At 42.0% G+C, this 14,274-nt stretch overlaps 1 protein-coding gene across 2 annotated transcripts in view; it reads right to left on the reverse strand.

Annotated features, from left to right (window-relative positions):
* ZMPSTE24 (zinc metallopeptidase STE24) overlaps positions 1–14,274 on the reverse strand; it is a 48,899-nt gene that overhangs the window by 18,181 nt on the left and 16,444 nt on the right. The window contains exons 4-6 of one of the 2 annotated variants that reach the window (XM_027864509.1): positions 12,292–12,408; positions 10,972–11,124; positions 5,676–5,817 (exon numbers count right to left, since the gene is read on the reverse strand). In XM_027864509.1, coding sequence (XP_027720310.1) covers positions 5,676–5,817; positions 10,972–11,124; positions 12,292–12,408 — 412 coding nt within the window. The remainder of the gene's footprint in view (positions 1–5,675; positions 5,818–10,971; positions 11,125–12,291; positions 12,409–14,274) is intronic. The other variant, XM_027864511.1, reaches the window with a different exon arrangement.

Consider the following 14,274-nt stretch of genomic DNA (forward strand, 5'->3'; position numbering starts at 1 on the left):
GTGCCCAGAGCTCTATCCACTGGGGCCTGAAGTTGCTTGCATAATACAGATTCACGTAAGAGGCTGAGGCCAGGGGATCTCTTAATAGATGAAGGAAAGTAATACTGATATAGGCAGGGGAGGAGAGTCCAGAACATCTGTTCAAGGAGGGAGGTGCAGGAAGGTAATGAAGATCTAACTGGGTGAGCATAAACCAAGATATTCGCCTCTATAATCAAATCCATTAGCTGACACTGGAAGGCAGAGAAATCATAAAATATAAAATTATACACTAACTACTTTCTTAGGTTAAACTCCACAATTATTTAGCAAAGTAATATTGTTGGCTTCAGCTAAGCCTAAGGTTCTGAAGTGCCCCCTTGCCCACAGATACACAAATATGTTTGGAACTAGTAAACAGAAAGAAAAAATAAAAGTCACCCGAATTGGCTCATGTGCTGGGGATACAAAGAAAGGTAAAAGGCAATCCCTGACCTCTAGGAGCTCTTGGTATGATAGGAGGGAACACACAAACAACTCTGTACAAACAAGCTATAGATCTGGTTTTCCAATCCTAATCCCATGGGACTCCGTCATATGTATTAGCTTACAGAGTCCTCCTATTTCTCTTTTTTTCTTCCTTGGAGGAAGCAGACAATGCACGGCACAGGGACCTCTATAGTACACCCAGCTCTGGTCTGCAACTTGTTGATCCAAAGAGGACTATATGAGATAATGTAAGGTAAGTGCTTTAAGACTGGAAAGCACAATACAACAAAGAGACACACAGAAGAGAATTTAAAAATACAGCCATAATGGATTCTTGGTCCAGGCTGGTGCCTACCTAGCAAGGGCAGGTAAAAATATATTTTCCTGGAATACTACAAATCTAATCAAATAAATTAAAAAAAACAAACAATCCTACCTATATATAGCTACCAAGCTGGAAATCACAGAGTACCCTACAATGCAAGAATTGTAGTATAAATATCCCCAAATTCACAGAAGACAAAATCTAAGAAATGACAGCAACAAACTCACTAACTCAGCTGTTTATAGACAAATGGTCAGAGTAATAGTACCAAGCAAGGCAAACCAGGGATATTAATAAAAAGTAAAGTAAATTTGGACAAAAAGGAATAGATGTGGATACACAGGAAACTCACTGACAAACTCAAATTTGAAAAAGACACATAAACAGACAAGAGCAGATAACTGTCCTGTAAGAACAATTCTAGGTATACTGAAGCTCAGAAGGGGTGGAAGCAGGAGAGAAAAAGAGGAGAGCAAAGAAGAGGCAGGACAGCTGCCATCGGGGTCATTGTGAGGACCAAGTAAGACTGACTACAGAGCATCACATACACACAAGCAGCTCTTCTATGAATCCCCGAACCAGGCACTGGGCCAGTCTGGAATCAGGAAGACTGCAGGTCTCACCTCGGACACACACACTGGCCATCACCCAAGCAAGTCACCTAACTTCTCAGTTTCCCAGACAACGCTCTAAGAACCTGCATTTGTAGAAGGAATTTTCTCACCCAGAGTTCCCCATAGGTCCAACCTGAGCAAAAAAAGGATGGGCTTTATTGATATTTTCTATGACCCTGGGTTTTCAGACACTAGGCGAGGGGCACACAGGCTCTATCAGGTCCAACCAGTCTGGCAAAACTTCGTGGTGGACTTGTTTCTCTTTGTCTAGGCATGAATCTAAACCACAACCCAAAGGTTCACCACCAGAAGCTGACTACCAGATGATGAATTCTCTAAGCCCCAAGTCAAGATACCAGCACAGACTACAATACAGGATGTATTCTATTATGGCCAAGTATGCTATTGCTCTGCCAGGGCCTTCCCTAGGCTATTTTCTGGAAGCCTTTATCTTTACCATGTGAAAGAATGGATGTAATCATCCTGAAAAACAGGACAATTCAATTAACAAACATTAAAGTTCTTACTATTTTCAAGACCCTTACTATGTCAGTCAACCAGCATTTATTAAGCACCTAGTACATGCCAGGCAGGAACTGTGCTGGGGATACAAAGAAAGGTAAAAGGCAATCCCTGACCTCTAGAAGCTCTTGGTATGATAGGAGGGAACACACAAACAACTCTGTACAAACAAGCTATAGATAGGATAAATTGGAGACAACTAGCAGAGGGAAGGCACTGGCATTAAGGAGGATTCAGAAAGGCTTGTTGCAGGTCAGACTTTGGCTGCAACCTGAAGGAGGCCAAGAGGAAGGAGGGAATTCCAAGTAGAGGGAAAAGCCAGTGAAAACTTCAAGAGATAGAAGATCTTGTGTGGAACAGCCAGGAGGCCTGTGTCACTGAATCACAAAGTATGTGGAGGGGAGTAAAGTATAAGAAGGCTGGAAAAGGAGACAGGGGCCAGGTTATAAAGGGCTTTATAAGTTAAACAGAGGATTTTCTATTTGATCCTGGAGGAAATATGGAGCCGCTAGCATTGACTGAGTAGGTGGATGATAAAACCAGAACTGCACCTTAGGAAGATCACTTTGACAGATGAATGGAGTGGGAAGTCTTGTGGCAGGCAAACCCACTAGCACAGGCCTGCACAACATCCTCTACATTATTCAAGGGCCGCCTGAAGTCCTTTGGCCATGGGTCAAAGGTTGTGTAGGCTTGTACTAGCAGCTGTTGCAAAGTCTAGGCATGAAATGATGAGGACCTGCACCAGGGTGACAGCAGCATCAGAGAAGGCATATTCAAGAGATGTTACAAAGCTACAAATGACATAACTTTGCAACTAACTGGATGTGGGAGGTGAGAGAATAAACGATAACACCTAGGTCACAAGATGGAGGGACCAGGGAACTCAACATTAATAGGTAAGTTAGGAAGAGGGGAGAGTTTGGGAGGAAAGATAATGAGTTCAGTTTTAGACATGGTGAGCTTAAGATGTTTATGAGAAATACAGTTCCAGATGTCCAAAAGACAGTAGGAATAAGAGATGTGAAACTGCAGTTCTACAAAAAGATGTAAACTGGACAAATAAATCTGAGAATCATCTACATAGAAATGCTAATGGAATCGATGGGAGTGGATGAGATCATCAAGTGAAACAGTATGGGGGAGAAGAAAAAAGTGCTCAGGACAAAGAGCTGGGGGACATCTACAGTTAACAGAAGTGATCTGGGTGAAAAACCATTAAAGAAGATAGAAAAGGAGCTGTTGGACAGGTAGGATGAGAAGCAGAGAGGAATGCCATGAAATCCTAGAGTGAAGCTGAAGGAAGGATGAGAATTGAAAAGAGGCCATTAGATTAGACAATTAAGAGATCACTGGTAGCTTTATAGAGCAGTAGTTTCAGTTGAAAGCCAGACTCTAGAGAGTTAAGAGGAAAATAAGGAAAGGAACTGGAAAGACCTATTGCAGATGGCCTTCTCAAGGGGTATAGTCACAAAAGAGAAACAAGAACTAGGAGGAATGCTAGAAGGGATGGATGGATTACTGCTCTCATTCCTACATCCATGACTCCACTTATGCTGTTCTCTTTGCTGGAATGTCCTTCACGTTATATCCTGCCCATCCTTCAAGCCTGGGCTTTCCTTCTCCATGTAGCTTTCTTTCCAGTTTCCCCAGGTGTCACTGCCACCCTCCTCTGAATTCCCACAGCCCTCCTATAATTTAACACATAACTCCATATCTTCTTATACTATTTTATGATTACTTCACAGCAATCAATATTTATTCATGATTTTCATGTCAGTTTCTTCTCCTCAATTATACCGTAAACCTCCTGAAGACTGGATCCACATTCTATATTTTTGTTTCTCTCACAATGTTGAACACGTAGCAGACATTCAATGGATATTCAATGAACAATAAGTACTGAAGTGTGAGCACATGTGAGTGTGTGCATGTGTGCTAAAGCCCCAGCAGTGCTACCCTGTTCCTTTCGGTAAAACAGCTCTGTTAGCTGCTCTCATTTCTCAGTTAAGAGACCAAGTCTGCAATGGCTTCTCACAGTCTCTGTTCCCTGTGCTTTTCAATGAACAAATATTTTATTCAGCACCTCCTAGGTGCCAGGCATTGCAGCAGGAGCTAAGGACACAAAGCAAGGCAAAGCAAACCAGCTCCTGCCCAGGAGGACTTTACAGTCTAGTTACACGTATATGTGTGTGTATACCTACATACCTGTATATATATATATATATATACCTACATACCTGTGTATATATATATATATATATGTACACACACACACACACAAATATACACAGTCTAGTGAGGGGAGATCTCACTCTCTCTTTCACACACACACACACACACACACACACACACACACACACACACACACACACACAAAGCAGATGCAAGATAACTGGGGTTGGGGGGACACAGCACCCCACCATGGCAGCTGGAGGATCAGGAAAGGCTTCATGCAGCAGGTACCTGAGCTGAACCGTGGAGAAAGGTAGAGACTTTAAGAGGTAATGGCAACACTGGGATGTATTCCATGCATGGAGGCCAGCTGGTACAAAGGCATGGTGATATCATATGGCACATATGAGGACCGGTAAGAAGGCTAACTGGGCTGTACCATAGTGTGTATGAAAGGGTCGGAGGGGGCCAGGTTGTGCCGGCCTTCAGACGATGGTCACAGGGAGCCACTGGAGTGACTGAGCATACTGCCGTGGTCAGACGTGCGCTTGGCAGATGCATGGAAAATGCCTTGGCTCCTCCTGCACACTCAGCTTTGGTACAAGGGGCTTGGTTTTCTTAGTCACTGCCCCCCCAAAGGTAAGGGGATCATAGATTTAGAGCTAGAAGGGGCCTCTGCAGTCAGAGTCCGGCACTCTCATTTTATAGATGAAAAACTTGAGGCTCCGAGAAGTTCAGTGACATGCTCAGCTATGAAGTCTGAATCACAATGTGAAGCTGGATCTTCCGATTCCCAGTTCAGCGTTTGCCCTGCTGCTCTGGCCAGTGAACTATGCATGCCTTCAGCTCTTTCCTCTGTGACAGCTGGTTTCAGGACAGTTCCAGAGCAGTCAAGGGTTTCATTCCCAGGCAAGTCAATGAGGTATGACCTTACTACTCTCTCCCTTTGGGTATAGAAACAGCCACAAAATGTGCTATACCTGTTATGTAACCTTCGTTAAGTGACAACCTCTCTGAACCTCAGTTTCCCTTTTTATATGAGGATCATAATACTGTATTCCCAGCCTTAGATGATTATTTTGAGAATCAACTGAGATGTTTTGTTGCTGTTGGAGAATTGAGAGAGTGTGACGTAGGAGAAAGAGGTCTTGGAGTCAAAAGACAAGTTTGAATCCTGATGCCAACAGTAACAGTTGTGTGACTGGGCAAGTCCATTCCAATTTAGGCCATAATTTCCTTATCTGTAAAATGGAATTAAAAATGCTTCTACTACCCATTTTACAGGGATGGAGTTAAGAAAATGCTTTGGACATAGTTAATTATTACTATCTTTACAACCTGAAGGTTAAATCATGTTCCATTTATATTATATTTTTCATTACAATAAGTAAAATAATGTCCTTACTTCGCAATAACACTGGGGTTCTGCTGCATCCCCAATTCCTAGAAAACTCAAGATTCCAAATTTTAGAGCCTAACTCTAAAAGCAAACGTTGAACTTTCCTTCATTCACATTTTTGAACTTTAATGACAAAGTTCAAAGCTAAGACCTTCTTTCAGTAAAGCCTTACCTTCCACAACATACACCTTAGTCAAAGGAAAGTCAATATTCTTTGCCATCACTTCAATTTCTTCTTTGAGGGTTCCCTCAGGCAAAGGAATGAATTTATCAAACAAAGGGGCGATGTAGTCAGCATAGATAGTGACAAGCACCTGAAATGTAAAAGTGAGAACAACCTCTAAGAAGTCTTTTGAAGAAGGATTAACATGGACAGGTTTACAAAGCTTTCCGAGGTTCTGGGTTTTGGTACAGCTCCCTAGCCCCTCTGACCAGAGCTCTGTGACGGACGTATCCCTTACCTCTCCCTGCTGCCAACCTCTCCAAGCTACCCTTCTCACACGAACTGAGGACTTTTCCTAATGGCAAGTCTGATCACGTCACTACTTTCCCCAAAATCCGTAAGTGACTCCCCACTGCCTACTGAACAAAGTATAAGCTTCCACAATGGGTCTCCAAACTGCCTTTCCAACTTTCTCTCCTCCACCTTCCCTTCCTACATTCCTCTCATTCTCTGCCGCTGTCCTGGCCTCTCCCATCTCTGTGCTTCTGCTTAAGTGACCCCCATGCCTGGAATGGTTTGCTTCCCATTCCAATTGGTTGAGGCCCCTCCCTCCCTTCGAGACCCACCTCACAAATATCCTCCTCCATGAAGTGACCTCTCTAGCCCGAAGTTGAAAGAATCTTTCCCTCCTCAAAGTTTTCATTATATTTTGTGCTATGAAATTTAGCTGAATAAATTCTAAGTGCCTACCTACTTTGCACGCTAGCAATGGGGATAAAAAGAGACAGTCCCATTCTCGAGGAGCTGGCAATGGGGAGCAAGGGAAGAGAATCCATATGTACATAAATGAGTAAAGGGAAAAGGAATTTGAGGGAGGGAGGGAGGGAGAGAACACTAAAACCTGGCCTGTGTGGAATGATTAGAGAAAACTACTGGGCCCTGAAGGGAAAAGGATTCTTAGGGGCAAAGATGAAGAGAAATTATATTCTAGACAAGGCGGGGTAAGGAAGAGGAAAAAAATCAGAGATGATTCTGAAGTTATGAATGGAAAATATGGCAGTGCCTTTAACAGAAAAAGGAAAATTGGAAAGAAGATGGGGTTTAATAAGGAAGAAACAAGTTCCATTTTGGACAAACTGTATTTGAGAAGCCTCTGGTATATCCACCAGACAGCTGACAATGCAGGAATGATGCTTGAAGGGGAGATCAAGGCTCATCTCCTTTGCATCTCCTTTCTGGTATCACAGTAACTTGTATGCATGTGCCCTCTCAGAATTAGACTGTAAACTCCTGGAGGATAATGTATTTACACTTAAATTTTTATCTTCAGTGTCTATTTCTGTAAGAATTGTAAGCACTTAATAAATGATTCATAATAGGTTATCAGAAAGAGAAGGCATCTTGGAGATCAAGTCCAACCCCCAACTTTACAAATGAGGAATCTGGGGCCTCAAGGGATTAAAGACATTTGCCAAAGATAACAGCTAATAAATAAGAGTTAGGCTGTTAAACTAGGTTTCCTCACTTCTAACCTGCTGCTCTTTCTACCTAAATTAAAGTGAATTTCACCTGTCCCAGCCTTCTTTCTCTGCACTTTGACTGAGGAGAAGCACAAGTGAATAAATGACATGTTACTTCTCCTTAAAGTTCAAATAGCCAGAACAGGCATTGCCCAACAGCCAGTCCATACTAGGTTGCCCCTTTTCTTTTTTTTTTTTTAAGCATTTATTTATGTTTTTAATATTTATTTTTTAATTTTTAAATATTATTTTTAAAAATTTAAAAATTTTTTAATTTTATTTTATTTTTAGGCAATTGGGGTTAAGTGACTTGCCCAGGGTCACACAGCTGGTACGTGTCAAGTGTTTGGTCCGAGGCCCTCCTCCTCAAGGTCCTCCTGACTTCAGGGTCGGTGCTCTATCCACTGCGCCAGCTAGCTGCCGCTCCCCTTTTGTTTTTGTTTTTCACACCTTTTTTAACAAAAATAAATGAGTGAGTACTTTGCAGTGCAGGGCCTCTATGGTTCTGATATCCCTAGAATTTTTTTTTAGGTAAGTAAATGTGTACAATGTTATATGTAAAACTAGCATGTTGATACATGACAATCACAATGAAATGCTGTAGATTAGACTGCACCCTTTGAGGTAGGGCTAAAAAATGAATGTGGACCAACAATCTTTGACATGTGTTCTCTGTTTTTTAATACTTGAAAAGTGGATCATTATTTCCCAGGAGCCCAGGAAGCTTTACTGTGAATTCCTCCTGGCCACGTGTCTTGCTGTCCATCTTCTGGTGCTATTGCTTCCCAGGTCACAAATGCGTCACAGGGTTTGAAGAGGACTTTGAGCTGAGGTTTGAAGGAAGCTGGGAACTCTAAGAGATGAAGATGCATAAGAATAGCTAGCTAGAGGTCTAATAGGACTGCAACGATGTTGGGTGGGGGTGGGGGAGGGAATAATATGAAACGTCTGGAAAGGTGAGAGCTAGACAGTAGATGGTTTTAAATGCCAAGCAGAGTAGCTTACATTTCATCCTAGAGGGAACAGGGATGCTGGTCACCTCCAGTCAATCTGGAACTACATTACTGGTGAACCCATTATGTTTACTACAGCTTACAAGAAACAATGGTAAAACTGCTCCAAAATTAAGATTTGGCATCTGTTTTTATATATATACATACACACATACATACATACATATATGTCTATATATATATATATTTTTGGGGGGGGGGGGGGGCTAGGCAATGGGGTTAAGTGACTGCCCAGGGTCACGCAGCTAGTAAGAGTTATGTGTCTGAGGCTGCATTCGACCTCAGGTCTTCCTGACTTCAGCGCTGGTGCTCTATCCATTGCGCCACCTACCTGCCCTTCGGCATCTGTTTAAGCCCACATCTTACAGCTTTATGTTTCTTCAGTGACTGGAGCTAAGCTCCAGTGGTGGCTGCCATGGGGTGGAGCAATAACAATAGAGCAGGGACATGGTTGGCCCTAGACCTTGCCTCTAGGGTAAGTCAGTCTGGGACAGAGAAGGAAAGAACAGTGTGCAGAAGCCAAGAGATGGGCCACAATGTGTGCCCGAAAGCAGGCTGCCATCCAAGACACATGGTGAAGTCCTACAACGCATCTAGGACGTGAGTCCAGCGGAGCTAGCAGGGGCCTTAAGATGTTTTCTACAAGCAGTCTATTTTCACACGTGACCCTCCTATACCTGACTATGCTCTCCTAATGAGAGCCCAAGCAGAAGCTGAAATGCACTATGTGTCCACTTATCAAGGGCCAAGGTGAACTCTGGGAATCATATTTCTAGTATTTTTAAGCAACTCTTAGGGTTATCCCTTATGCACACTAGTTCAGGGCCCCCACTGTTTTCAGATTTAACCAGACCTTAAACAAGGCATTGACTGTGCAAAATCTCATGACCAATGACTTGTGTTTGTCCTTCAAGAAAATCATCATACAGAAACGTCTTTCCTATCTCTCTGGCACTGCAGATGTTTCTAAGCCTGAAAAAAAGAGAAGTGCTTCTCAGATGTATGGAGGAAAGGATGAAAACAGGGGTGAAAGAGAGAAGACAGTAGAGAAAACAAGTGCTCCTCTACTATATTCCCCTTCATTTACATAATACTCACGTACACTGCACTATGCCAGGCACTGTGGGGGGAAAAGTATAGACTACAGAATTCCTAAGGACAATCTGATGGGGGAGATGAGAAACATTTCAAGTAAACTAACACAAGAAAATGGAAAAACAGCATGACCTAATGGAAAAAGCAATAGACTTGAGAGTCAGAAGACCTAAGTTTAAAAATCCAGCTCTGTCACTTAACAGTTGTGTGATTGGGCAAATCACTCCTCCTCTCTGTGTCTCAGCTTCCTCATCTACAAAATGAAGGGGATGGACTAGATGATCTCTGATGTCTCTGAATTTTTATAAATGCCAAGAACCCATGATTATACTAGCTAAGATCACTTCTACAGCTCTACCATTTTATAATTTTGAATAAAAATGATATAACAATATGAGAGATGTCTTATTGCAGTATGTAATTCTATGCCAGGGAAGTGATAGAGAATGTTTTATAGCAGGAAGGAAGGCTTCATGGAGGAGGTATCTGACTTGTCATGTGAAGACTGGTTAGGAACTACCCAGGAGGAAACTCTCGTGGTCTATCAGGAGAACAATAAACAGGTCAGTTTGACCGAAACATAGAATAGATGAAGGGTAGCAGTAAGAAATGAAGTTGGAAAGTGTGCAGTTGTGTATGTATGCATGTATGTATATATGTATGCTATATGAACATGTACAGATTACTTCCTTCTCTCCTGCCTGATCCCTCCGTCCTCTTCTCAGCCGATCTGTGGGTCCCATGTACAAAAGGCCAGTAAAAAGGTCTGAAGCGATCATCCTGGCTCCAATATGGAAAACGTCACCTCCCCACTCACTCACACCTCACTCCCATCCAAGCTGACTTTTCTTTTCACCACTCAACTAAAAGAGTGATCCCTGAAGTCACCAAAGACCTCTTAGTGGCCAAATCCAAATGGGCTTTTTTCTCAATCCTCTTCTTCCCAGGTGACCCCTGTACAGCATTGTTAACCACCCCTCCTTCTTGATACTCTACCCTGCCTCAGTTTCCATGTCATTATTTTCTTCTGCTGGCTTGTCTTCCTATCTAGAAAAAAAGAACTAACAAAAAGTCAACAGAAATTTTTTTAAATTCCAAGATTAGTCATGGTAATCCAAGTACTCCACACAAACTTGAATCAACGTGGCAGTTTAATAAGCATTCACCTCGAATTTCACCTGTTCCTTAAGAGTAGTTTTCCTCTTTTGCAACATGGCTAATACGGAAATGCTTTGCAAGAATGCACATGTATAATCTATATCAAAGTGCTTGCCTTCTCAAGGACAGGGAAGGAAGGGAATTTAGAACTCAAAAATTATAAAAAAAACAAAGAATTGTTTTTACATGTAATTGAGAAAAAAATAAGAAAATTCTTTTAAAATAATAATCTACTAAATATGTACTTTTTAAAAAGCAAGCTGTACATAACAAATATTTGTGACATATGTGGAAATGTTCTCTCTAGGAGGTATATGTCAAATTCAGAACAAAAAATTAATTTTAAATTTTAACCTAATGAAATCGTAGTAAAGATTACTTTCAAAATAAAATCATTTTCATGCTAATTAAAATTAAAGCAGTTAGTTTCCTTACTGGAGAGAGAGGGAGGGAGGGAGGGGGAAAGAGAGAGAGAGGGAGAGGGAGAGAGACAGAGACAGAGAGACAGACTTTACTCACCAAAGAAACAACTAATGTGAACAGCCAGGCATAGATGAAAAAGTAGTCACCTCCAATTTTAATGATATAAAGTAGAAGTGAAGTAACAGGCAATAAAATACACTGAGTCACAACAAATTTCTTGATAGCATCTTTCATGAAGAACCCTAAGGTCTGGGGAAAAAAAAAAGAAATCATGACAGAAAGCTGCTACTTTAAATAACCAACTGAATACAACTATTTGTTGAAAATATTGCCAATTACTCTCCCACTCAAGTTTTACTCCAATGGCTCACTGTATTGTTAAAATACCCCTAAGTTTCTAAGACCATAGCAGGAAAGTACAATCTCTGGAAGGTCCTATCAACCTGGAGAGGATCCTGACCCAGAAAAGGACCTCCCTTGTCTGATGGGCAGCCTAGCTTAAGGCAGAATGCTGAAAATTTCTGCCAACAGTAACTCTTTAAAATCTTTTACAAGTAAAAGTACACACCACTGAAATCCAGAATCCTTGAAGTACTGAAAAGAATATGAAACATTAGCATGCAATGATCCTGTTTTACCCTGAGGCTAAGCACCTGCAACCTCCTGGGTAGTAGTAACCCCTTTTCTCTACTTTGTAAACATCAATAACCAGAATAGTTGTAAAGAAATGACTACCTTTTGGGCAGCTAGGTGGTGCAATGGATAGAGCACCAGCCCTGAAGTCAGGAGGACCTGAGTTCAAATCTGCCCTCAGACCAAACACTTGACACTTACTAGCTGTGTGACCCTGGGCAAGTCACTTAACCCCAATTGCCTAAAAAAAAAAAAAAAAAGAAAAGAAAAAAGAAATGACTACCTTTTATAAAAAGTAGGAAGGAAGAGGCCTTGGGATTCAGCTCTGAGTGCTCCTCCTTTCTTGAGGTCATTTCTTTACTTGTAGTGGTGTCATCAGAGGGGATGCCACCCCAACAGTTTTGGGGTGTAGGCTCATTAATCAATAGTAAGACTCAAGTGGGGCTAGGTCTAGAGGGCAAGCCTCCTTTCCTGACTCAGTTCATTTTTTTTTTTTTGCATTTGTCCCTCACACCTTTAAAAGAACTGGTTTGAAATTCATCACCTGAGAAATATCTGAACTCATTAATGCAGAAAGGTTTTACAGGAAAAAAAAAAACCAAACCTCAATGTTTGTTGCACCTACCACGCATTTTTCTCAAATTATTCAAGCAATAGAAGTAAAGTGACACGTGTAAGTTAGGTGATGTATGTATAAGTAAAATTGGGGACCCCCGGCACAACGGAAAAGAAGAAAGGTCATCTCCACATGACAATGAACAGTGTCAGTGCATTCTACAATACCTGTTGGTTGAAGCCGTGCTTTTCTTCTATGACAAATGTATTGTAAAGGCTCCAAGGCAAGCCAGTGAGGGCACTGAAGAGTGTGGCCAAAAACAGGAACACCAAGGACTGAGTGATCTATGGATGACAGGAAAAGACAATTACTATTTCTACAAAGTAACATCACAATTCCCCTAAGTCTCAGAAAATAAGATCACCCTTTTCCCCTTGCTACAGTTAACTCCCTCCACTTATGTCCTCAAGCCTATCCCCTCCCTTCTCCTTTGGGAACTTTTCCCAACAATCATTTCCTGTCCCTGGCAAACTGTACTCTCTCCTACCCAGGGGCTCTCTCTCTAATGCCTAAAACATGTTCCGGTCTCCTCAATTCTTAAGAAGACTACCTTTGACTCTGTCTCCTCAAAGCACCATTCTATATTTCTCCTCCCTTCCAACGCTAAAAGCCCAGAAAAAACCATGTCTCCTAACTCCCTCTACCATCTTGCTAGCCATTCTGCTTCTTATCAATCCCCTGCAACTTGACTTCTTGCCCTATTACATCAAGGTCATCAACGGTCTCTTAATTACCAAATCCCACACTCTTTTCTGTCCTCATTCTCCCTTAACTTTTCTGTGAGATTCAACACTGCTGATCACCCTCTTCTCCTAGAGACTTCCTCTTCCCTGGGCTTCTCTATCGTCTCTCTTCTCTGACTGGTCTTCTTGGTATCTTTGGCTAGTTCGTCTTCACTAAATGAGGGTCCTCCTAAGGCTCTGGGCCCCAGCCCCGTTCTCTCCTCTCTTCATGCTCTCTTCTTTCCCTTGTGTTCCTAACGGTTCCACACAGAGGAGGTCCAAGTCTAAAAATGTGGCCTTACGTACTCCCCGGAGGGTTAGTCTTTCATCTCAAACTGTCTGCTGTGTACTTCCACCTCTATGTCCCACTGTCACTTCACACTCCTATGCTCTGCTAAGCGAGCAACTTCCTCCCAACTTCCCTATTTCTATTTTTTTTTTTTAGTGAGGCAATCAAGGTTAAGTGACTTGCCCAAGGTCACACAGCTAGTACATGTCAAGTGTTTGGTATGAGGCCGGATTTCAACTCAGGTCCTCCTGACTTCAGGGCCAGTGCTCTAACCACTGTGCCGCCTAGCTGCCCCTCCCTATTTCTATTGATGGCACTATGGTCCTACTTGCTACCAGGGACCAAAACCTTGGAATCATCATTCCCTCAACATTTTGCCCCCACCATCCAATCAGTTGCTAAGTACAACTGATTTTACTTCCATAATACTTCCTGTATCTGTCCCGTTCTTTCCATTCACTTATAACACTCTTGTTCTGGCCTCTATTTCTTCTCTCTTAGATTATCGTTAATAGCCTGGATGCCTGGAATGCCCTCCCTCCTTCACCTCTGCCCTGCAGAATCCTCTTTATACAGGTCTTGGCTCAGGCTGCAGATAAAGGTATGGGAGGTAATACATTAAAGTGAAAGGAAGTGAATGAGACTGCCAAAGAAAAGGACTGAGGGCAGAGCTCTGAGGAATGTCCACACCTGGGGAAATCGAGGAAGAAAAGAAACAGGCAAAGGGAGCTGAAAAGAGGGCCAGAGGGGGAAGAGCAAGCTGAAGAGGTGAAAAGAAATGAGAGGGTCAAGACTGCAGGGGAGGAATGTAACTTTAAAGAAGAAAAAACTCTCTCTCTGAAACTAAAGGAGGGAGATATAGACTGACAGTCTACTTCTAGCTCTGCGCCTAACCTAGCTATATAATACAGCATACATATGTGCTTATATTATATACATAGTGTATTATATTATATACATAGTGCACATATAATGTATGTATGTATAATAATATATATGTAAAATAATATACATATATAATAGCACACCCATGGTGTATCACAGTGCCTTCTATGGCATCACATTCTCCACTAACAGCCAGCACTTACACAGCGCTTTACGGTTTGCAGAGCCTGAACACACGCAGCAGCTACCTGTTA

Source organism: Vombatus ursinus, unplaced genomic scaffold (assembly GCF_900497805.2).
Source record: "Vombatus ursinus unplaced genomic scaffold, bare-nosed wombat genome assembly UNPS02014775.1, whole genome shotgun sequence".
In the NCBI taxonomy this organism is placed as follows: Eukaryota; Metazoa; Chordata; class Mammalia; order Diprotodontia; family Vombatidae; genus Vombatus; species Vombatus ursinus.